At 41.8% G+C, this 22,995-nt stretch overlaps 1 protein-coding gene across 1 annotated transcript in view; it reads right to left on the bottom strand.

The window, feature by feature from the left end:
• Psmb7 (proteasome 20S subunit beta 7) overlaps positions 1–22,995 on the bottom strand; it is a 59,971-nt gene that overhangs the window by 12,077 nt on the left and 24,899 nt on the right. Inside the window, exon 6 of the mRNA NM_053532.1 lies at positions 16,706–16,764. Within this exon, the coding sequence (NP_445984.1) occupies positions 16,706–16,764 (59 nt within the window). The remainder of the gene's footprint in view (positions 1–16,705; positions 16,765–22,995) is intronic.

Here is a 22,995-nt window from a genome sequence, read left to right on the forward strand (position 1 = left end):
GAATGTGGAGGTCGGATGAGCTTCAAATGAACTCATGCCTGGATGCAAGGACATACTGCAGGAACCACTGTGCCAGTGATGAGGTCTGCGCAAAGCCTACCAGGGAGGAACAAGCCTAAGGAGAAAAGAATAGGTAATCTTCCTATGGCAAAATAAGAGCTACCAAGAGGCAGGCATGACAAGGAAGTTGTGGTTAGTCAGAGGTTTCATGTGTCAAGTCATGAAGACTGGGCCAAGTCTTGAGACACGGGTGATATCAAGCCAACACAAGGAGCAGAAGTAGTGTGTCAGGACAGTCAGGACCTGGGAGTGAGGAAGGCCCTGACTCTTCTCCTGACATAGGCAGGTAGTTCAGTGGAGCTGAATTCCTGAGAACCTTCCACATCATACAGCCTCAGCCCTGCTAAGCACTGGGAAGCCATGCACATTTGAAGCTACAGGCTGATGTGATTAATCGTATGTTTGCAGAATCTAGGACTGGGCATAGTGGAGGAGAGACCAAAGCAGGAGCAGGTGGAGAGGACAGCTTGGTCCACTGGTAGGAAAAGAGGAAGAGATGAGCAAGTTTGAGTTCAGGAAGGGTCAAGAGAGGGTGCCCACCTCGACTTCTCCCATGCCATGGCCATGGCCACTAAACACTCCTTTGAATGAATGCAGCATGCACACAAGGGATCTGTATAACTTCTTAGCAACTATTTTTTCTGGTGGGTTGATGGAAAGACTAATTGATATAATCCCTACATTAACGACATAAACATAACGTTTAGGGAGTCTATTATAGAAGGCTATAATTATTATATTATTATTATTATATTATATTATAGCCTTCTATAATAGACTCCCTAAACAGTGTCACCAGAAAGGGACAAGATCAAGTTAAGGTAGAATCACTGAAAGTTTACTGAACTTACAGGGGAGAGGTGACAAGTGAAATAACAACAAAAAACCTACCTGGGCAAGAATCAACTTGTAAATGCCATTTCCCATTTTGTGAGTGGCAGGACTATGAAAAACTCCCATCTGGCCCCTGGAGTACCACTGAATGAAGACACAGGATTAGTTAACTTGGGCACAAGGGATGCAAGTGTGCAGAAAGAAGCACCAAGCGACCACCATAGGCCCAAGGACGGCCGCCCTGTGTGAGGGCAAGATATGAGGAAGAAAAAGGAGAAAAGCTTAAGAAAGCTAACTGGTGGGTGTGGTGGCATCCATCTTTGCACTCAGGAGGTAGAGGAAGAGCTCTGTGAGCTCGAAAGGCCAACCTGGTCTACCTTTCAAGCGCTAGCAGCCAGGGATGCATAGTAAGACTGCTTGAAAAACAAAACAAGAAAGAATGGTAACCTAAGTAGAAGCTAACCCTCTGAGGACCAAGCTGATGACCTCAGCCCTGAGGAAAAGCCTTCACACAGACTCTCAGTTCCTTAAGGGTGGAGAAGAGATGCTTCTAAAAGGACACAAAGAAGCCAGATGTGAGGCCAATCCTCTGTACCCCAGGATTCAAGAGGCAAAAGCAGGAGGTTTGTCTCAAATTTGAACCTAGCCTGCTCTGCATAGTTCCAGCCAATCAGGACTATGCAGTGACTCCCCATCTTGAAAGAAAGGAATGAAGAAAGGAAGGGACAATAAGACTTCTAGAGTCGGATCTGATGGGCATAGTTTAAGAACTAAAGACTAAACATGACCCCAGCCCTGCTAATTACCAGCTGTGTGACCTCAGTGGTTTTATCGCACAGCAGTTTTAGGTCTTGTCTACAAGGCACCCTAACCTAGCATAGCATCTATGGTTTAACGTATTATTTGTTCCTGTGTGGACTCTAATTACACAAAGTTCTGAAGCACAGTGGAAGTTGCTAGTCCAGTGCCTTGCTTGATTCCTGTTTTTGCTAGCTTTTGCCAGCCAGGCAAAGCCTCACTCTTCCAGAACTGATAATAACAGCACCTAACTCAGAGCCTATGAATCAATTATGAAAGCAGCCATCCTACTGCAAGTGAAATTCAATATGAAGTCTTAAGTGTTAGCTGCCATTGTGCCTTCCACATAGAATTTACTTCTCTATTTCGGAGGTGAATCAGAAAGCACATTCGCATTGTTTCCTCTCTTTCATCAGAAGCTCCTAAAGGAGGTAGAGAAACACTATGCACATCCCTTCCCACTTACTCTTCAAAAAAAAAAAAAAAAAAGCCCTCAAGTGCCCCCTTCCCACCACACCAATTTCACAAATGCAAGAAATCAAGCAGCAGAGGATAATCCAATGGTGCTTGGGCAGACAGACCCTGAAAGGCCTCAGATAAAACCATTTGGTCTGACCCCAAAGTCTATACTTTGTTCACCTAAGGAGACAACCTACAAACAATAAACGCAATACTAATGACGTTTGTTTAGTCATTAATTAGCTGGGGCTGACCAATACTTACAGGTCTACATCACTTTCCCTGTAAAATTATGGCATTACTGTGGCTTAATCCATGCAACTCTAACATCCCTCCTGTGTCCAGCTGGTTACATCTGGAAAAAACTGAGACCTTCCCGATGACTGCACTGTACCGTCTGTCCTTAACAAATCTTATGTAGAAGCCTAAAAGATCCACAGGCTCACATTTTCTAAAATGCAGCTCTCCCCAAACAGAGTGAGTCCAATTCTTCACTTTGTGAGTCAGCAATAAAAAGAGGCCATCTAACTTTGTTTTCATAAGGCCATTTATTAATTGTAAATCTTTAACAAAATTAAAAGGCAAGAACAACTTTCTTTAAAAGTTTTGAGAGAAGAGGCTAGAGAGTAAGCTTTTGACTAGCAATTTAAATACCCCCTCTTTCCAAGGTGCCCCTTGAAGGGCTGGTTCCAATCCACATTAGACGTGAACTATTTTATTAGCAGGCCTATGCAGAGCTGCAGGAAAAGCAAAGGTCCAAGGCACAAGCAGGTTTCTTCAAAATGCACACACTCATCACACCAGTCTTGGTGCTCCTTTACTCCAACAACTCATCTGGGCTTTTTTTTTTTTTAAAAAAATCCTTTTTTGGGGCTAGAGAGATGGCTCAGCAGTTAAGAGCATTGGCTGCTTTTGTAAAGTATCTGGCTTGGGTTCCCAGCACCCACATGATAGCTTTCAACTGTCACTCTAGTTCTGGGGATCCAATACATTCTTCTGACCGCCTTGGCCGCCAGATATACACATGTGGTGTACTGTACACGTGTACATGCAAGCAAACACCCATATCTATGAAATAAAGAATGTATTGGGGACGGGGGTAAAGTTCTTCTGAGACAGAGTTTGCTAGGCAGTTCACACTATCCTCCTGTCTCAGCTTCCCAAGTGCTGGAAAGGAGTGTTACTACTACATTCAGTTTTCATCTGAGTTAAAAGCCAATGTATTTGTCAAGAGGTCAACAGATCTTGATATCTCTTTAATTTTCTGCTATCATCACAGTTCCAATTTTAGGAAATGATACTCCAGTGCTGTAACTACCAGTATGCTATATTACACAGACACAGTGCTCTCTGGAAGCATTTTCACAAAGCTATATAACCAAGAAGCGCGTGTGTGTTTGTGTGTGTGTGAGTGTGTGTGTGTGTGTGTGTGAGTGTGTGTGTGTGTGTGTGAGTGTGTGTGTGTGTGTGTGGTGTTTAGCACAACCTGATATCAGTTTTAGTTTCTGCACAGCTTCAGGGCTAGGAAAGAGTGGTATAAATTATCTCACAGAAAACCACAAGTAACATTATCTGTGAAGGTTAAAACTTTAACCACCTTCCTGAGGTATGCTGCTGGGGTCTCATTACAGCTGGTAATCTCACATTCTACCATGCACAACACACTAAGTACCAGCAACTCCCAATTACACTGCCACATAAATCTCAAAGGACATCTGAAAAGTCTACACAGCTCCCGCACCCACTGCTGAAACACAACCACCTCTAATGGAACGTGGCACCTTTCTAAACTGAAATATTCACAGGCAGCATGCAGGCACAGGGCTGCTAAGCTCCAGTACTAGCACTTGGTGGAGAACACATGCTAATTAAAAGGCCACACTAACTCAAAAGATGACCACTCAAACAACTTTGGACAAGGTACATGTCTGGAGTTTTGTTTCCCTATTTCCAAACATGCTCAACTTCTAGGACTACAAACGGCAGAACCTCACCAAGTACCTTAGTACAGAATAAACTCCTCTTTGGGCTGGTGTCCTACTCTTCCACGACCCCCCAAGACAAACAATGTAAGTGACAAGCTGCATGCTCTCTGCAATTGTCTCAAAGTCCCCTGGGGAAATTCCAGCAGTGCATCATCGTCGGACCTTCCCCACAACCCCGACATCTTACCTCTAAAACCTGCCCCGTTTGCCAGTTTCTTGAGTATTTCTCCACATACTTTCAGTAGCTGTTTGTGGGCCAGTCCATACACTAGATCAACAAACCTTGTCTGAATACAAACCCAACCTCCATATTTCTGAAGGACTGCTGCCTGTCAACAGCTTACACAGAGAGCTCCTCAGAGACTCCCGTGGCCACTCAGCTTTTCTTCTGGGGCTATGGATAATGGCTTATCTTTACCAAGTTTGCTGCTTAGGAGTCTGAGAGAATGGGCACCTTTTTAAAAAGTCTTCACAGTAAGCTGAGAGTATGACAGTCACTCTTAACCACAATCATTTCACCACTTCTCGAACTATTTTATATTTTACTCCAGCTTCCAAACTACCATTTGTATAAGCTGTCATTAAAAAAAAACAAAAAACAAAACAAAACAAAACAAAAACCCAAAAAACCCAAAGCCAAAGTGGTAATGGCTTTGAAATATCTCATCTAAGACAACTTGAATTGCACTCCTCTCTTCTTAAGAATCACCAATTCCTTCCAATATTGGCAGCTGTTTGCTCAGGTATTTCAATGCACGAAAATCTGCTAACTTTCCCCATGAGAAGACAGATATATAAAACGGGGGCATTCTTTTTCCTAGAAATGAAATTTCTCTGCCTGTGCAAAATACAGTTTTGTGCTTTGTTTTTGTTTTTAATTACCATGGTTTAGATTAGAAGGTAAAAACAACACAGAAGCAACTTAAAACTTTCTAGGTCATCAAAGCTGACCAGTGATTCAGTGAACTCAATTCAGGCCCTCTAGGCCTCACTCTTGCAAGTAGAAACCTCTCTGAATGCTTAAATACCTGTGTACCATGCCTGCCATTTTTTTTATGTTAACCAGTATGTATAACATAAACCTACTACACAGACACTACATTTAAATGTTTAGCCCCCAAATGTTATTTTAAGCATAATTTCTCCACAGAGCCAATTCATTTTTTAAAAAGGGAAAAAAAAGGGGGGGGGGACTTCCTATAATTCCTAATCACACTTCAGTGTGTATTAGTGGATGTGTAATGTTGAGTTGCTTTGCACACCCACATGCCCAGCACCTCCCCCTTCCTGATATCGCACACCACACAAGTATAATAAACCATGTTAATATTTCATACCACTGTGAAATATGCTGGAGTATCAATTCAACATCTGCTGTCTTTAGGGCCCAGGAGTCCCGCAGAGACACTTTCAATTTGTAATTGAGTTCTATGCTGAATTAATCAGCAGTTTATCTTTTTTACTAAAATAACATCTTCACCACTAACCCAGATTTACATTAACAATTTATGCCAAATTACCTGCCAACGCAAACTTACAGGATTCCATGCTACCATCCACTAACACTCAGTCTTATGCTTCATCTTGTATTTCTCTAACACACACACAAGAAAAGCAGAAATCCATTGTTCGAGAGGATACAAGCTTCTGACCACAGGCGGCTCCTTGGATTTGTAACACAGCCTGATTTTGACACTAGACTCTGCGCTCACACCCCACACTCCCAACAGTCACTTGGAGGTAGTTATGCTAAACAATTATTTATGAGCTTCTTTTATTCTTCTCCTAAAGAACTCTGGTGTCCCAAATTTTGGTGTCAACTCAGTACCAGGAAGATAAAGGGATCATTTTTAAGACTTTAAATTATGTGAGACTCAAGTCAATAAAGGCAAAGCTATTAGACAAGAGGTGAAGACACCACTTACTCTTTGACATCACAACGCATAGTATTTAAGCAGAATTATCTTCTTTCTCATTCTACTTACACACGGACATCAGCAGACACTAGGTACCCCTGCATCTGGCTCCTGCCCTCTGAACGTACAGCCCCTACACACTAAGCCTTACTTTGCCTGCTGGATTTTTGCCACATATGCAGACAACAACATACTGTGAAATATTTCTCCTACATGGTACAGTCTCTTTATACTTCACAGCTACAGGAAATATGTGAAGCAAACGCATTTCAAAAAGAGCACCTGCTCCAAAGAAATGCATCACAAATAATTACCTATCGACTGGGGTGTAGGAGAGTTCCTCTTTACATCTGCTTTGCTAATGGCTGCACAGGAAGTCTCTGCTATACTTCGGATGGCCTCTTCCAGCAGCACTCCTGGCCCAGCACCATGTGCAGTGTGCTGCACTCAGCTGGCACCAGCAAGAACGCTGAGTGGTCACATACTGGTTCTGTCACAGTGTGAAACTCAGCACAGATTTAGCAGAAAAACTCTTTAAAAGAATTAAAGTCAATGCACTTGCCAGGTCACTATTTGTAAACATCCTCTAATTATTCCTCAAAGAATCAGAAATAAAATGCCCTTAGGATTTACAGAGTCACTTTCCTAAGATTTATTAAATCTTGAGTTCTAGAAATCTGGTCCAAGAAGAACCCCTCCCCCACAAAGGGGATTTGGGAATACTGACTTTCCCTCTTAGCTTCTGTTCCTTTGCTTCCCAAGATTAAACAGAACAGGCAGGACAAATGTAATCCTTCACAATCCCATACCCCAACTATCTGACTTTCAACTTTTACTGAAAGTCAAATGTAATAAGGGTAGAAATGAAAAGCACCCACTAACAGTAAACTGGCATTCTGGGGAGAGCTGAGAAGACAGGGACTTGCCAGAGGAATGGACATCTAAGCATCCACATCTAAGTCAGGAAGGCTCTGGAATCCCAAAGAACCAAAGGGAGAAAAAAGCAATATCTTGTCAAATCCAAATACTGTATGCAAGGATCGGATACAATACCAAAGAAAACTTTGCCCTCTAAGGTTCCATAAGAACACTGCTCTGAACGGGGAAAACCGGGGAGAGTTGCCTTAATGCAGGATGTCCCTTTCTGCCATTCCGGGGTAGGCTGAGCTGGGTTCCACTTCAAAAGAACACACACTCACATTTTAGGAAACGTCAGTTCTACTTATGATTGTTGTGTTTGGGGTCGGGGACCTCTGAGCACCCACATACCATAATGTATATCTGGGGGGAGAGGGGGTCAGAAGACAACTAAAGAGATTAATTTCTCTCCTTCCATCATGGGTTCCAGAGATGAAACTCATGTCCCCAGGCTTTCATGACAAGTGCTTTTGCAAGAGCCATCTTGCCAGCCCATTTTGGTGTTGTTTTCAAAGATTATTCTTTTTTTCCTTCCCCCAATGCTCAAGATAGAACCCAGAGTCTTGCATCAAACTCACTTTAAAAGAGAGAACGAATTTGACATGCCTCCCACTTTAGAGTCTTCCCACTCTACAGTGTAGACTATAATCCCTCCCTTCTCTGACCTTAGCCCTAACTCTTTCCCCTAACTCCAACTCCGCCATCACGATTTCTAAAAATGTTGACTATACATCTGAGCTGGCAGGTAGCATGCCATCAAGTGCTTCCCATTATCATCCATCAAGAGTTGGCGGGGAATTCCCTCAAACTGCCTACTAACCCGTAAATGCCGATTTCAGTATCTATTTATTGCTAAGCTTCACTAATCAATTCCACTGGAAAGCAGCACTATAAATAATTCTATGCAGGGCTTATGGGAGTGTGTCTTGGGGGTTCTGACACTTCCTAAACCTTAAGTTTTAAAACCAGAGAAAATAGTAGTACTAAAGAAATTAATGTATTTTCTTTATCTAGTATAAAGGCACAATTTTACTATATCTAATGCTTCTGGTCTTAAGGAAAACCAGTAAGTAGAAATTATGATCAAAGGGGGGAAAAAAATCACAGAAACAACCTTCAAAAGAGCCTTGAAATGATCTTTCACTATTTAAAGAAATACACAATCAGCCCCATCAATCCTCCAAACCAGAGTTCATAAGCATGTCCAATATTAAACTGTTCAATCTGCACATGTCCATAGTCACACCTGTTCTTAATAAGGGAGTCATTAAAGCTGAAGGGAGATTCCATTCGCCCTTACCTGGATAACTGTACTCAAAATGCGAGGTGGCAAGCACTGGTAAGGATGCAAAGCAATCACAACCTTCCTATGCTGCTACCCACTCAGAAATTATGGAATGAGCCGGCAGCACCCATAAAAGGTTAGTCCCGCTCCACAAATGTACAAGAGAGGTTCACAGTAGAGTAGCCAAACAGTAGAAATAATCCAAATGTTCATCAACTAATGGATATACAAAGTATGCTATGTCTATATAACGGACCACCCCACCAGTAAAACAATAAAGTGCTGATACCTGCCACAACATGAATGAAACATTATTAAAATAAGGACACACAGACACACACACACACAGACACACACACACACAGCACACACATGACCAACACATACAGTGACATCCAAGTCCAGAACATGTGGCTTGGCAGGAAATAGGCAAAGACACAATGTTGGTCTTTTGAATCAGAGAAAGTTTGAAAATACTCTAAACCTGAATGTAGTGCTAGCTATACAACTCTTATTAACACAGTACAAGCTGCTGACTTATACACAGGCAAACTACATGGGTGTGAACTACGTACATCAATGAAACTGTCACTAGATAATAACTTGTCTAGAACACGGTGACCTAAAAAAAGGTCAAAATACTTAATGACATGTCACAAGTTAGTCAATAAATCCATGCTCTAGTTTTGGGGTGTTATTGTTGTTGTTGCTGCTGCTGCTGCTGCTGTTGTGGTTGAATCAGGGTTTCTCTGTGTGGCCCTGATTGTCCTGGTATGTAGACCACGCTGGCCTCGAGCTCAAGATATCTACCTACTTCTGCTGGTATTAAAGGCATGTGCCACCACTACCTAACTACACTCTAATAATTTTTAAAAGCAAAAGATCACAATAAACAAAAGGGCCAGCACTGAAAGAATCTTGGTTTAAACTGCACATTTTCCTCTAGACATAAGATATTTAAACTGATATAGCTACCACATAAATATGAGCTTAAAAATTGAAATCTGAAAAACTAAGTCAAGTGAAGCTCACTAAGCTGACACTATCTCTACTATTTGTTAAAGGTCAGGCCTTTTTAAAAAATTGCATTTACTTAAAACTGTGTTTGATGTCAATGGGGTTCAAGCTGCACAGGAAGGTGCTCTGCTAAACACCCATAGTCCTCCTTGATCACCACTCTCTGTGGTGTGGATTCTGCCAGCAAACCTCCCAGTTAGTGGTCACCTTCCTGTAGAGTCATTAAACCTCTTGGTGTCAGCTGGGAGAATGAACCAGCAGCTTCCACACCTGAGCCCCTGTGGCAGGGACAGAGGCATTAGGATCAAGATCACTAATGAATACAGAATTCATATGCTGCTTGTCAGGGTCCTGAGCTCAGAGTCCACAGATGCGACCTAAATAGGATGGCGGACAGAACAATTGTTGACGAAGATTAAAAAGTTTTGGCAGTTGGGGAAGAGAGAGCACCTCATTATTCAAATGCAATAGTCTTGCTTTGCTTTTCCCTGTCCCAGTTATTTGTGACTTGCCTCAAATGGACAAATGCCACTCACCAGCATTTAAAGAGCTCTTAGTCCCATCACTAAATCTGAGGAGGATTATGTCATCTATGCATCAGCCATCTAGAGAAAACAACTCTCGTGAATAAATATCATCAGAAAACTTTGGGGGAGAAAAACCATCGAATATTTAGAATGGGGAACACGTAAAGATGAAAATAAGGGGAAAAAATCAAAAAGTTTTACAATCTAAGAAAAGAAGCAGGGCAGAGGTGGTGCAAGCCTTTACTCCCAGCATTTGGGAGGCAGAGGCAGGCAGATCTCTTGAGTTTGAAGTTAGCCTGGTCTATAGAGTACATTTCAGGACATGCAAGGTTTCTCCTCAGAGAAACCCAGTCCAAAAAAAAAAAAAAAAAACCAATCAAACAAAGAGAACAAAGAGAAGAAAGCATAGCCAAATGTATTGCCCCTCCTTCCCCTGCCCCTCCTCTCCTCTCTCCTGCTCAGGTCTCTCTCCTGTGGCTGAGCTCATCAGACAAGTAAGCTGATATTTGTGGGCCCCTTCTGACATATGCTTGGCATTCTGCTGTCTTCACAAGACCTGCCCCACGAGTAACATACCTTCCACTCTATTGTCAGAGAATTACACACTGAGCAAAGAGACAAAACACAGTAGTTGGTTTCAGCAAAACAACTCCAAAGTCAGACTGGTAAAAGTTCAAATTCTGACCTCATTGCTGACCATCTGTGTAACCTCACATAGGTTACTGATCTTCCTACAGCCTGGTTTTCATTCCTTCAAAGTGTGGATAACAAAACACTGACTCCAGTAAATATCTGAAACTACAGTCACTCCATTCACTATCCTTTCCCAAAAGCAACATTTCCATGACACACAGACATATGCTGTACTCATATCTACCACACAGGTCTATCGTAGATGGTGAGCTTTCTGATGGAAAGGAAGGCTCTCACCGCTCTATGCCATAAACCACTAAGCCTAAGTGTGAGATCCTCTTAGTGGTCGTTATGTGACATTTTCAACCTACTACTAACCAGAAGACACTCACCATGTTTTAGAAAGCCATAGAAGGTGTCTTACTGCCTGCATCTATTCCTCTCAGCAAACTGCAGGTAGGTCTGTGAAACTTGGCTTGCAGACATGCATCCAGACCCATACTGTAGCAGCAATCCTCCAGCACCTAAGTCCCATTCCCCTTTCTAGATAACCACATTCATTTCCCTCTGGGACCATCCTTTGTGATAAACACAACAGATTTTTTTTTAAATCAAAATAATGCAGATTTCTGACACTACTGTCCTTCTGCACAGCAGATATGAAGTCTGCAGCTTTGCTTCTGTTACTTAAATAAACACACACACACAATCACTTTTAAGATTTGCTGTCAGAGCAGCATATTGATATCAAGTCTTCCATTATTTAAATGGATCTATAGCTGCCCACAATGACAGATTAATCCTGTTTCTTCAGGAGCTAGGTGTTTGGCATCATATTTGTGAGATAACCACAAACCTTTAGGGCGATAGCCGCTCACATCTTTAGCAATCTGCAAGGGCTTCTCTAGAGGCCAGCACTGGTTGAGAAATGAAATATGACTCCATAAATCAGACGGCTGAAGTGGCACTTGTATGCGTCACCATCTATCTTCCTACTTTCCCTCTGAAGGGTACAGGGTAAGAGCTCATCACTCGGGACTGCAACCACAAAAAGGGCCATCACAGTGGGCACTGACAAAGCATGTGCTACTTAAAGCTGAAGCCACACTAAGACTGGGGGAAAGATCCTGCTGGTGTTAGCATGCCTCAGGCAGTGGTAGAAGCTTCAGCAAGTCATCTTCAAAAGGCAGAGAGCCAGAGCTCTAGAAACCTGCAAAAATTGGCTAAGCCTGCAGTCTTCATTGCTTTAAGTTGAGCATCTTCAAAGTCTAGAATTCTAACTGTAGGGCACAGCAGCTGCCACTGCAGATCTGATCCTCTCAGCTTTTGGCAGCTCTCAACTTGAGATTCTAGCAAAAGAATTTTTCAAGTTGCTATTATTGCCTGTCATAGATTTATAAATATTGTGCACTATCTGCTGTGGCATGGCTCTCATGGGACGTCAGAGCATGCCAAATGCATAGCAGAATGAAAACAGTTTCTATTCTTCAAATAAATGCTAATTTTTTAACTGTGCTCACAATGTGTTTGGTGACCAGCTCCAATGGTACAGAATACGTATCAGAGAGGGGGAGCTGACTGTCTTCTCCAGCAGCATTCAGCTGCTGCTTTCATTAAGCTTGTTTAATTAGATTCCAGATGCTAATTTGCAAGTCGATACCAGAGGGTGCAGGACAGTTTGCCTTTGAATCCACTCCCTGTGATGTCAGGGTCCTGCCGCACACCACTAGCCTTCGGCGGCCCTCGCACAGTATTCTGACAATTAGTGCAAAGAGGGGACAGTATTGATCTTGACAGACTAAATATTAATCTTCTACCCATTTTAATGAATTGTAATCTTCAAGAGTTGAAATTTCTCACCAGGCCAAATGAAAATGTTCCTTCTTATAGAGAAAGGGACTAGAAGGAGAGGTAACCTAAGTTAGCCGTCCAAGAGCTTCATTCTTTCTCACCCCAAGGCAAAGTCTGCACTTCTGGACTAACATAGCATTTCCAGGTGCTCTAGTCACATTCCTTACAATTGAATGGAAAATGATCTGAAAAGCCACAGTCTGAGTAACAGTGGAGTCCCCATCCAGCTATCCTGTGGATAACAATCACTGTCGGGTGTCTCACATAAGCCTTGACAGCAGAGAAAAGAATCAGAAGGCATGGCAACATGCAGCTTCCCACCGTCTAAACACTTCTCAAATTACTGACCTTGGCATCATGTCACCCTTCACATTTAAAACCCACTATTCTAAAACAATGCCTAAATGAGCTCTTTTTGCTAAGTAATAAATAACAACAACAATAATAATAATGTACTTATCACCAGTTAAAAAAAAATCTACCTTGATAAATTTTTCTTTTCTGACACAATTGAACACTATGAACACAAAGGTAAAGTCTATAGGCTGCTTCGACAGGGGATGAGCCTGAGCACAACTCAGTAGTTGCTTTTGGCCCATCTGAATCTACCTGTCCACAAATACCGACTGACTACGTATGTGCCAAAAACACCTGTAATCCCAGCACCAAATAAAGAAGGCAGAAAAAGATCAAATGTCTAAGACCAACTTGGACTACAAACTGGGACCCTGTCTCGGCTAAACCTCCATTAGGTGCCAATCCTATGACACATGTAAGAAAAAAGAATGAATAAAGGTAGTCCCAACCCTCAGTCCTTCAGGCTAACAGCAAGGGAGAAAAACAGGAAAATTTAAATTATGAGACTGCTCCAAGCAACACTCGGGTATCAACTAGCTGAGGGTTTTTGTGTCTTTTAATGTGTCTTATATTCATCAGCTAGCTGCTTGCTCCTCTGAAACTCTGAACTAAGGGCTTTCACTGGAGGCAAGCCCAAGGCTTAGGTGACCTACAATAGCAGAGGCCCATCTCACAGCAGGGGCCCATCTCAGGGTGCTGGGCTGACAGCAGCTTCTGTGGACTGTTCCTTCTCAATGAGAACTTGCTCGCCCTGTGCCCCATGTTCTGCCCCTGGGTACCTAATGGGATGTCTCTAGCACTGTAGAGAACTGTAGGGCTATCTTCCTGTTGTCTCAAAAGTACGTTCTGAACTTTCCAGACAGAAAAGGAAGAAAGTCCCTTTGGGCCGTCAGGTGGTTTTTGATGACTCAGACTCAGCTTTAGCTCATGGTCCTCCTGCCTTGACAAGCGAGTACTGAAAGCTGGAAGCTGAAGAACAGAGACTGTCTCATGACCTCTTGCACTCAAGGTGCTCCCACTCCTTGGCAAGTGGGAAAGATGCCCTTAAAAACAGCCACCAAATATGTAGAAGAGGTTAAGATAAAGCACAGAGACATACATTGATAAGAAATCCCTGCCGGCCATTGGTGGACAAAAGCAATCAGAAGTCAACATAAAGTAAGAATATTTTACAGAAAAGAAGAGCTGAAGTGACATCTGTCCCCAGTATTCTTCTGTTCCCAAGACTCAATGTTCACCCGGGGCTTATGTTAGGCTGGTTATAAACAACGTGCACTCACTTTCTGGTGTCTTAGAGAATATTAAAACAAGCACATAATGTCCAGGATTTCATGATACTAATTATATAACTATATCTAGAAAGTAAATCTAAGACAAAGTAAGAGGGCCCTGGAGAAAGCTGACTGAAAAGGGACACTGGAGGCAAAGAAACTTCGACGTTTTCATTCAGTGACAGTTACTGTGATTACAATGCTAAGGCTCATTGACCGTAACTCTACTCCTGTGCATCCTATGATGTGTAAACTACATCAAGTTACTGTAAGAGAACAGTTCAGAGTAAAGCAAAAGCCTAGCTGGTACATGGACAAGGCAGAACAGCACAGTCACCCAAGACTGGATGAAGTCTCCCTAGTACACTTTTCTTCTTGATTTTTATTTTTTGTTTTCTGACACAGGTTTCTCTGTGTAGTCCTGGCTATCCTGGAACTCCCTCTGTAGATCCACCTGCCTCTACCTCCCAAGTGTTAGGATTAAAGGCATGAACCAAGACTGCCTAGCAAAACATCTTAGAGTACATTTTAAAAAAGACCACATGAAAAGAGCTTTACTAATGTTTTTGTTGAATTGACACACTTAAAATAATGTCACATGTCTGGTGGGGTGGGGACATCCTTGTGGAGACCGGGGGAGGTGGCATGGGATGTGGAACAGTCAGGGGTGGACTGGGAGGGGAATAAAATCAGGAGTGTAAAAAAATAAATTAATTAAAAAAAAAATCACCTGTGTGTATTGTGGGGTAATTAAGGGTCAGGCTCGGGGCCTCACAATAGGCAAGTACTCTACTACTAAGCCACACTCCCAAATCAAGATATATTTTTTTAAGTATCTATTAACATGAATGCAAGCTTTTACAGTATTATCTCCTAGCAGTTGTTGAGACTATCATTTGGGCTTTATAGTGATTTTTCACTAATTGGCAGTGTTAAATTTCAACCTAAAATTATAAATTTATACAATGGGAATTATTTCAGCCTGTCTTGGGGTCTCCCAGGTAATGTAGAAGAACATTAAATGTTTCAAATACAGGCATACTAAATCTAAGAAATGCTCTCTTCAGAATGATAAAAATCCCAAGTTTTACTGAAGGGAGGCTGATATTTTCCTCTTCTCTCCAAATCACATCCACCTTTGAACTATTTAAGAGTTCAGACTTGACACAGTATAAAAATTACTTTAGTGGAAAATCAAGTCACTTTTAATATGCCTCAGACTTTAACTCTTTGTGCAATTCTCAGTTTTCTTCAACATATGGAGAGTCTAATTAGTTGGAAAAGACAAAACTTCCAAGAAAGTCTGAAAAGATTAATGTGGTTTAAAGAGGTGCTTGACATTAAGCCTTTTTTCTGTAGAAAACTAGAGGCCTTGGTTTTGGTTCCTTTCCTTAAGTGACCTAGAATACATAATTTTTTCTCTATGTATTTAAGTACACCAAACAAAAAATAATGCTGATAGAGGAATAAATTTTCACACTGAGAAATGAGAACAAAATTCTAATTTCATTTACAGTTTTACACTTGGCCCTGTTTATTCTTCTTAATTGGAGTTCAGATGGTATCATTTTTAATAGAAAATATCTACCTAGATTCTGTATGTTTTAATTCCTGTAACTAAGAGAAAAGGAGGAAGCCGCGCTCACAGAACACATCACGTGTGTATTATCCTCGTGTTGCAAGGGCACAGGAGATACCTGTCCTGGCTGATCAGTACTACAGTAAGCCCATGTTCTCTCTCATAGAAGTTGGCCCAAACCTAAAGGGCAAAGAGAACTTTGGGCCTCCACGACATGTACTGCTGCAATGACAATGACAGAATGAAGAATGAAACATCTCTAATACGCCATCTTCCCTCAAAGAAGATCAGACACAAAACACTGTCAAAAAGTTCATTCTCACCAATGTCTGTCCTTGGGACTCTAAAGAAAACACTTTTAAACTTCGAAAGGACAGAAAAAAATGAGGTAAAAACACTCGTAGACTGTTAACTTATGAAAAGAGTTGACACTCCCTATCGAAAACTTAGCGATACAGACATCAAGTAGGAACGGTGAGGACCGACCTCAGCACTGGTTCAGAGAAGGTGCAGAGAGAGCAGCTGGGGACGGGGCCGGAGTGGGGTGGGTAACATTGCTACCACAGACACCCGGCACATTGACCACACCTTTGGAAGCAACAAGAGGGATTTCTTTTGGGAAGCTTTCATGGTGAATTCATGTATCATTAAAGTAGGCAGGCCAAATGTCTTTCATAAGATTCTATCTCTTCTAATACCAAAGGAAATATAACGAAACAATCCCTTACAAATATATTTGGTACATTAGACCCACACCCTGAAAGTGAGCACAATTTTGTCCCAACTTCTGCCAGAGACTGGAAAGTCTACAGAGATTTTAAAAAGTGACCCATTTTTAGGTCAGGTCTGTGTGACATGAAAGACATACACAGTTGCTCTATTTTTAGTGAGAGAACAGAAAAACAGGTTGTTCTGGTACCCTGACACAGAAATCTCCGTACACAGGAAAATATTCTACACTGCAAGGAGCCTGTAAGAGCCCAGAGCAGAGAGCAAAGTCGAACAGCACTGGCTCCTCAAGCCTGAGGGAGAACACAACAGGGCCACCACAAAGGATGTTTTTCCCAAGAAGCAGGTCTCCTCAACAAACCTGTGCCAAAAACAGTCCACAAAATGACAGTGTTGTGCAAGCTCTAGAGGAGGAATCAATTTGTAAATGTTTGACATACAAGTGGGAAAATATCAAAAAGAAGGAAACTTCAGGAGCTTACATACCTCCATATCTGGCCTAAACTTATCTTCAAACACAGCCATTGCTGCCAAGGAGCCAGAACCTGTAAGAAAAAGATGCATTTTTAGAGTATTTTACCAACACTCAGCTTCTTCATCTTGAGTTTACCTTGGGACAGCAAAAACAGTCAAACACGCCCAGTGTCACATTCAAGTGTAGTGTTAGGTGTCAAGTCTAGAGGCCACATCCAAGCAAACCCCAATATTCTTCTAAAGTCTGGAGTCACTTACTGCTGGGTCAGCTAATCCTGCAATTGGCCCTCCCATCACTGGCAGGGCCAGTCCTGCATAGTCGCAGTGAAATGCTGAAGCTTAAAATTGAGGTCATGGAGAATTTGTGTTTTTCCAAGAGGTAAGTGCCCGGTAACTTCCTTTATCCTGTGAGGGGAAGCTTGCGTTCCCCACTTGCCTTGGCAAGCTGCTGGACACAGTGCTAAATACAAAACCCGTTAAGAAGACAATGTTTTAATGAGCTGGCCCTGGTAGAGTCACCTTGGCGTATAGGCAGGGAGGAAGATACGGCACCAGCAATGGTAATGGGACTTTGTGCTGTGCCACCAGGTTACCCAGCTACAACTGTGAAACACTGCATTCTGTGGGGTTTATTTGGAGCCATTATTTTTAGTTTGTACTTTGAAGAGTAAGAGCTGAGTAGACAAAATGACAAAGATACAAAAATTTATTACAACAATAGCAAATGTCTGAAAGGTTATACTGTGCAGATAACGGAGCAAATTTATCCCTACCAAGGTTGGCCGTGAAGGCATTACAAATAAGCCTGGCCTGAGTGGACACAAAGGCAGCTCAGCATTATTTGAAAATTTAAACTTGCTTTGTTCAGAACCCAGAGAATCTTTAGGAAATTGTCATCTATCTGTACAGAGCTCTGGCATTATTTCAGGGTACTCTACTTTTGGAGAGAGGATACAGCTGCCCACAATTTTTTACTCCAATTAGAAGATTTTTTGGCATTTATTACTTTTTAACTTGTTTTGCATAACACTATCTATTTAGCTGGGTCACAGAGAAAACCATATTTTCTATTTAAAATGATTTGTGTACATCGCTTGACCACCTCAATGGTTTAGCAAAGGAAAAAGGCGGCGATTAAACAGTTTCAAATGAGGTGTCCTGCTGATTTTATCAAGTCTGCTGAATGTATAATGAAAAAGGAGAAGCTGACAGCAATACTGCACTGAGGAAATACAGACTACCTTATCTGAACCATTTAAGGAGGTCCAATTATAGATCAAATTTAAAGGGTAGAAACGGCAGATTTACAGACACAAATCAATGAACATGGTAATCCCGATGAATATGACAGATACTCCTGTTAGAGAATATTGCTGTGGTTGGGGATCATTACCTTCACAGTACCGGATACATCACATCCAAAGCAGTGGGAAACGTCAAATGGAGACCGGCATCATAAGCAATGACTATTCATTTAGGTTCTGGGAGCAAAGGCAACCCCATTTCCCCCTCTTGCATTTCTTCTCTTTGGGGTTAAAAACAAAACCCTAACTTGGTCTAAAGGAACATTAAAAGCTCTTTGGAAAGGAGACAGACATTAAACATATATAGAATTGGTGTATTCCAAAACACCCCGGCATATGCAGAGGCAGGCTCACCACATCAAGCCTCTGATTTCAAAATAAATATGTCCTTGAAAAATGTGGAAAGAGGGTCACATCCCACCATGGTTTCAATAGTTCCCAGCTCACCAGGAGATTCAGGAGTCAAAGGAAAAACAAAACAAAACAACAAATACAAAAACAAAAACAAAAAAACTCTGCTCTGTTACAAGTAGAAACCTAAAGTCTCTAGGTCTCACTAAGAAAAGCCAGGCTGGTTTTATGTGGAAAACAAAGGACAGCTGTCAGGAGGAAACAAGAAAATTGCAAATGAGGAAACCTCTGAAAAGAATTCTTCTAGATACAAAATGTTCCTGCAGAGTGGCCAAAGGCAGGCTTGCCTTCCGATGTGTCCAAGATTATCTATCTTGAGGAAGAGCCCAAGGGTAAATGGACTAACAGGCTCCAAATCCACATTTAAAAAGGATACAAAAAGACAGGGTATTTACCCAAGAGCTAACAACTTTGTAGAGAATGGAAAAGAATTATTGTTAAAGAAACAAACCAAGCTTAGCTTAAAGGCATTTTTTCCTGGAAAAAAAAAATTGCCAGCCAATTTTTTGTCTTCTGGTCCTTCTTTCCTGGCACTTTCACGGTAAGTACTTTTGCTTATTCCCTCTCCTAGGCATGTAAATGCTTCTGTTCAGTTTCATTCAATATTTTAATGAAACACAATAGTTCCTGCCCAACCAAACAATTCCTCCTTGATCAGAAGCTGTTTCCTGCTTGGCAGTAACACTCCAGACATAATTTCTGTAAGTCGAAAAACTACACCAGAACTCCCAACTACTGTTTCAGAGAGGATCTACTGTGTGTTTGTGGGGGTTGGGGGTGCACTCCACAGTGTAGAGGTGGTAGGTGACTACAGGAAGGACATGAACAAGATATTTCTGCTTTCCTTTCTATTCCTCCATCTTTGGCACACACAGTAGGAAATGCTCTCTAGAAAGAGCCTCCTGAACTATGCTTGATTCCGCTCCCTCTGAAGTCAAAGACAAATAAGTTCCAAAAGAGATGTAAAAAGAAATATTCAATCTCGAGAGAATTTCTACATCATTTGCAATTAGCTCCTACCCCCAGTTTCAGGAGAGGGCTCTGGCGCCCCCTTTGCATGACACCATAGAAATGCTCTAGGAAGTGTCAGTCCCAGGAACAGGTCTTTGGCTGCATACATCTGCTACACAGAAAGTTTGGGTAACGATTCACATAGGAGTGCAACTGGCAAAGCCACAAGAGGGCAGAGTAAAATCATCACAGAACTTCAAGGCAATGGAATGAAAGGCACAAGAAAAAAGGAACTGTCAATTAAAAAACAAAACAAAACAAAACAATATTGTTAATGCTTATTGAAGCTCCCAGATCTTGGTTCTAGCCCAAAACCAGGTACAACAAATCCTCAGACACAGCCATCATGTGACCTACAAATGTTCAAACAACACATCTCACTTTCCCCATATGCCACTGATAGACGCCCAAGTCATTCACTGCTTCAGCTTCTAGTCACCTGGCCAGGAATTACCTACACAAAGCCAGGGCAAATTCTTTTGAAGGACCATTTGCACTATTTTCTATTCTAAAAACCTCTGAGTTCCAAACTATGTGGTTTCCCTTACAGAAGGAATGTACAGAAAGGGAGGGGATACAGGGGACTGTGCCTTACACACAGTGTGTGCAGTTAAGGAGCCAGATGCTAATGACAACCTGCTTCCCATAAGTTGAGCTAGCTCTGTGAAGACAACACACATATGGACAGTGCTTTACGAACTCTCACCCTAGCAGAAAGGAGAGCATCCCAGGAGGAAGCAAATAGGACCTAAATGGTGAGCAACAACGTGCTGCAGGTACTGCCTGTCATTTAGTTCTTATAGCAACCCAGTGCAAAAGTAACCATCTCACGCAGGGCAGAACTCCTGCCCAAATTCTGCACAGGGCAGAATTCCATCTCAGCTGCTACCTTAGTGGCCAGGAGTGAACAGGTCCTAAGGAGTGACACCAGCAACCAACATCTTATGAGGTGTAAAATACCATTTACTGCCAGGTGCCTAATTCACCACACCAGGATGAATAAAGGCAATTAGATATAACCCAAGTTCAATGTTCAAAAAGAAGTTTTGAAGCAACAAAACTCCATCCAATTCCTGTCTTACTGTAGCCGAGCCTCCCACTGCCACAGGAGCGGGGATCTTCCGGGCTTCTGCATTCTACTAGTGAAGCTCTCCACCTCATCAGGAGCTTCCAGGTAGTTGCTCCTTAGCAACCTCCACAAGTCTGCCTGTTTCAGATCACCCACAGTGACTGAGTAGCCACTGCTGTTTCCAGAACAAAGCTCTTTAAAACAGAAAAGCAAGAAACAATTCAGTAATTGGCATTTAGAGAGATGACTTTGTACAAGCCCTGGAATGGCTCCATACATAGTCACTCTCGACCTTATCCCCCAGGCCCACTGTCCTCTTTCGTGTCCAACCCTCATTGAGTCTCGATACCTAACACACTGAGAAGCCAGGCTGTGGAAAGACAGACATAGGAGAAAATCTACATCCCAGGGAGCTGGAACTAGCAGGGCCAGGAACTGTGCTCTATGTACTCTTAATCCATGGCAGCCACTCAGGTGGGCACTGCCTGGCCTTGGCTGCCCTAGCAAGATGCTCATTAAAAGACTCTTCCTGCAAATGACACCCTGCAAAGTCCTGGGAAGAGTCGACCCTATCACTGTCCCACCCAAAGGTCACAGCTTCACTCAAGATTTTAAATGAAATATCTGTTCCTATAAGTCCAAAGTCACTGGCTTTAAAAAAAAAAAATGCTGTAATGTAAATTGTAAGTGTTGAGACAAGAAAAATGTGCAAAGTACAGAATATTAATAATAGAAAATGCTCACACAAAAGCATCATTTCCAAAGATACTGCAGTTTATAAGCTGAGAAGACAGAGATACACAGTTAGAAACACTTCATTAGTAGTCAAAGAAAAGGAAACTAAAATAAAGCAGCCATTGTCTGCCTTTTAAATTAACAAAGATTAAAAAGAAATAACAACTAGTACCAACAAAAATGTGGTACAATGGGCACTAAATCATTGGAAGAGGCAAAAGGGGACAAAACTTTTCTGTTGGTAATTTGGAAATCAGAAGTTGTGTGTCCCCACCAAGCCCTCCTGCAAGGGAGTTGCTCTAAGAAACAAAGTCATATACAAAGAGGGGTTATTGTTTAGATCAGCAAACAGCAGCAATAAAGCAAAAACCTAGAGAAATCTAAAGTTCTAATAAGCAAGAGTAAGAGAAATAAATAAATAACACAATAGTATATGCACAGATCAATTAAACATGTTAAAACAGAAGTATTTTCATTTGCAATAAAAAGGGTCCACAGAGAACCTTCAGGAGAGAGAACATGTACAGTAGTATTGGTACATGTGCTTCCATAATACAAATGACACAAGGCGGCAAGCCCATGAGTCAAAATAGCCGCCTATTTCTGAAGGACTATTTCTATTCTGTTTACTTGTACTTTACATTTTCTCTTCAAAAATCACACATTGCCTGCACTTTAAGTTTGTATAAACCTAGAGAAACTCTAACATCATGAAAGAAGAAACAAAACCAACAAACGATGAAGACTTTGCCGCCACTACATCTAGCATTAGCAGCAGCAAGCGTCTCTGAAATCCTCACAGGTCAGGTCAACCCATGTGTGAGTTAAGAGGACCAAGAAGAGTCACCGTAGGTATATCTGTCTCTCTTTACCTGGTCCTAAGGAGACCTTCTTTAGGACTGACTGACTCAGAGGAAAGCCAACCATCTAATGAAGTCTAGAGCACACCACTCATCTAGAAGCAGACTCTGGTAAACAAACAGCAGCAACAGACACACGGTCATAAGGAATTCCAGGGCACGCTGACATCCATTGGCTCTGTGGCTCTTTAGACATGGTACATTGTACTGGTCGCACTTCTTAAACAGAGGAGGTTGACATTCGGGGATAAGGACCTTGATCCAATCTCATGGCTCATGCTTGCAGCACAACAATAATTTTGAAGTCAAAATTTGTTTGTTTTGTTTTTGGGGGGTTGGGGGGTGTTTGGTTTGAACAGTCTTCCTCCATAGCCTAGATTGACATGGAAGAATGATCCTCCTGCCTCAATATCATCACCCTCCTTCCTGTCTCCACCTCTACTTTTCTTTTTTCTTTTGTTTGTAACTGTGGTACTGGGCATGGGATCTAGGGCCTCACACATGCCAGGCGAGCACAGTGCCAATGAGCTACACTGTCCTCCTGAGAGTCACAGGCCTTTCTCCCTTCTACAATTTGCCTCTTACACAGGAAAGACAAATGCTGAAGTCAAGATTAGTCTAGAATTGAGCTAATTCTCACAGTGAGCCTAATTACCACACATGTGAATACAATCTGTATTGCTTTATGACTTTAGTTTTACTTAAAAATTCAGAAAACCTATTTGAACTTTGGTTAATGTTTTAAATGATTAAATGTATTGCTATTGTCTACCACTGACACCTAGATATATTCTAGGAATATTTATATTGCAACAGCCACATTTTTCAAAAACAAAATTAGTCTTAATTTTCTGAAACCTCAGAAGGTACTTAACAGTATTAGTGCGAATTGAATAGCCTTTATCCAAAATG

This window comes from Rattus norvegicus, chromosome 3 (genome assembly GCF_036323735.1).
Source record: "Rattus norvegicus strain BN/NHsdMcwi chromosome 3, GRCr8, whole genome shotgun sequence".
In the NCBI taxonomy this organism is placed as follows: domain Eukaryota; kingdom Metazoa; phylum Chordata; class Mammalia; order Rodentia; family Muridae; genus Rattus; species Rattus norvegicus.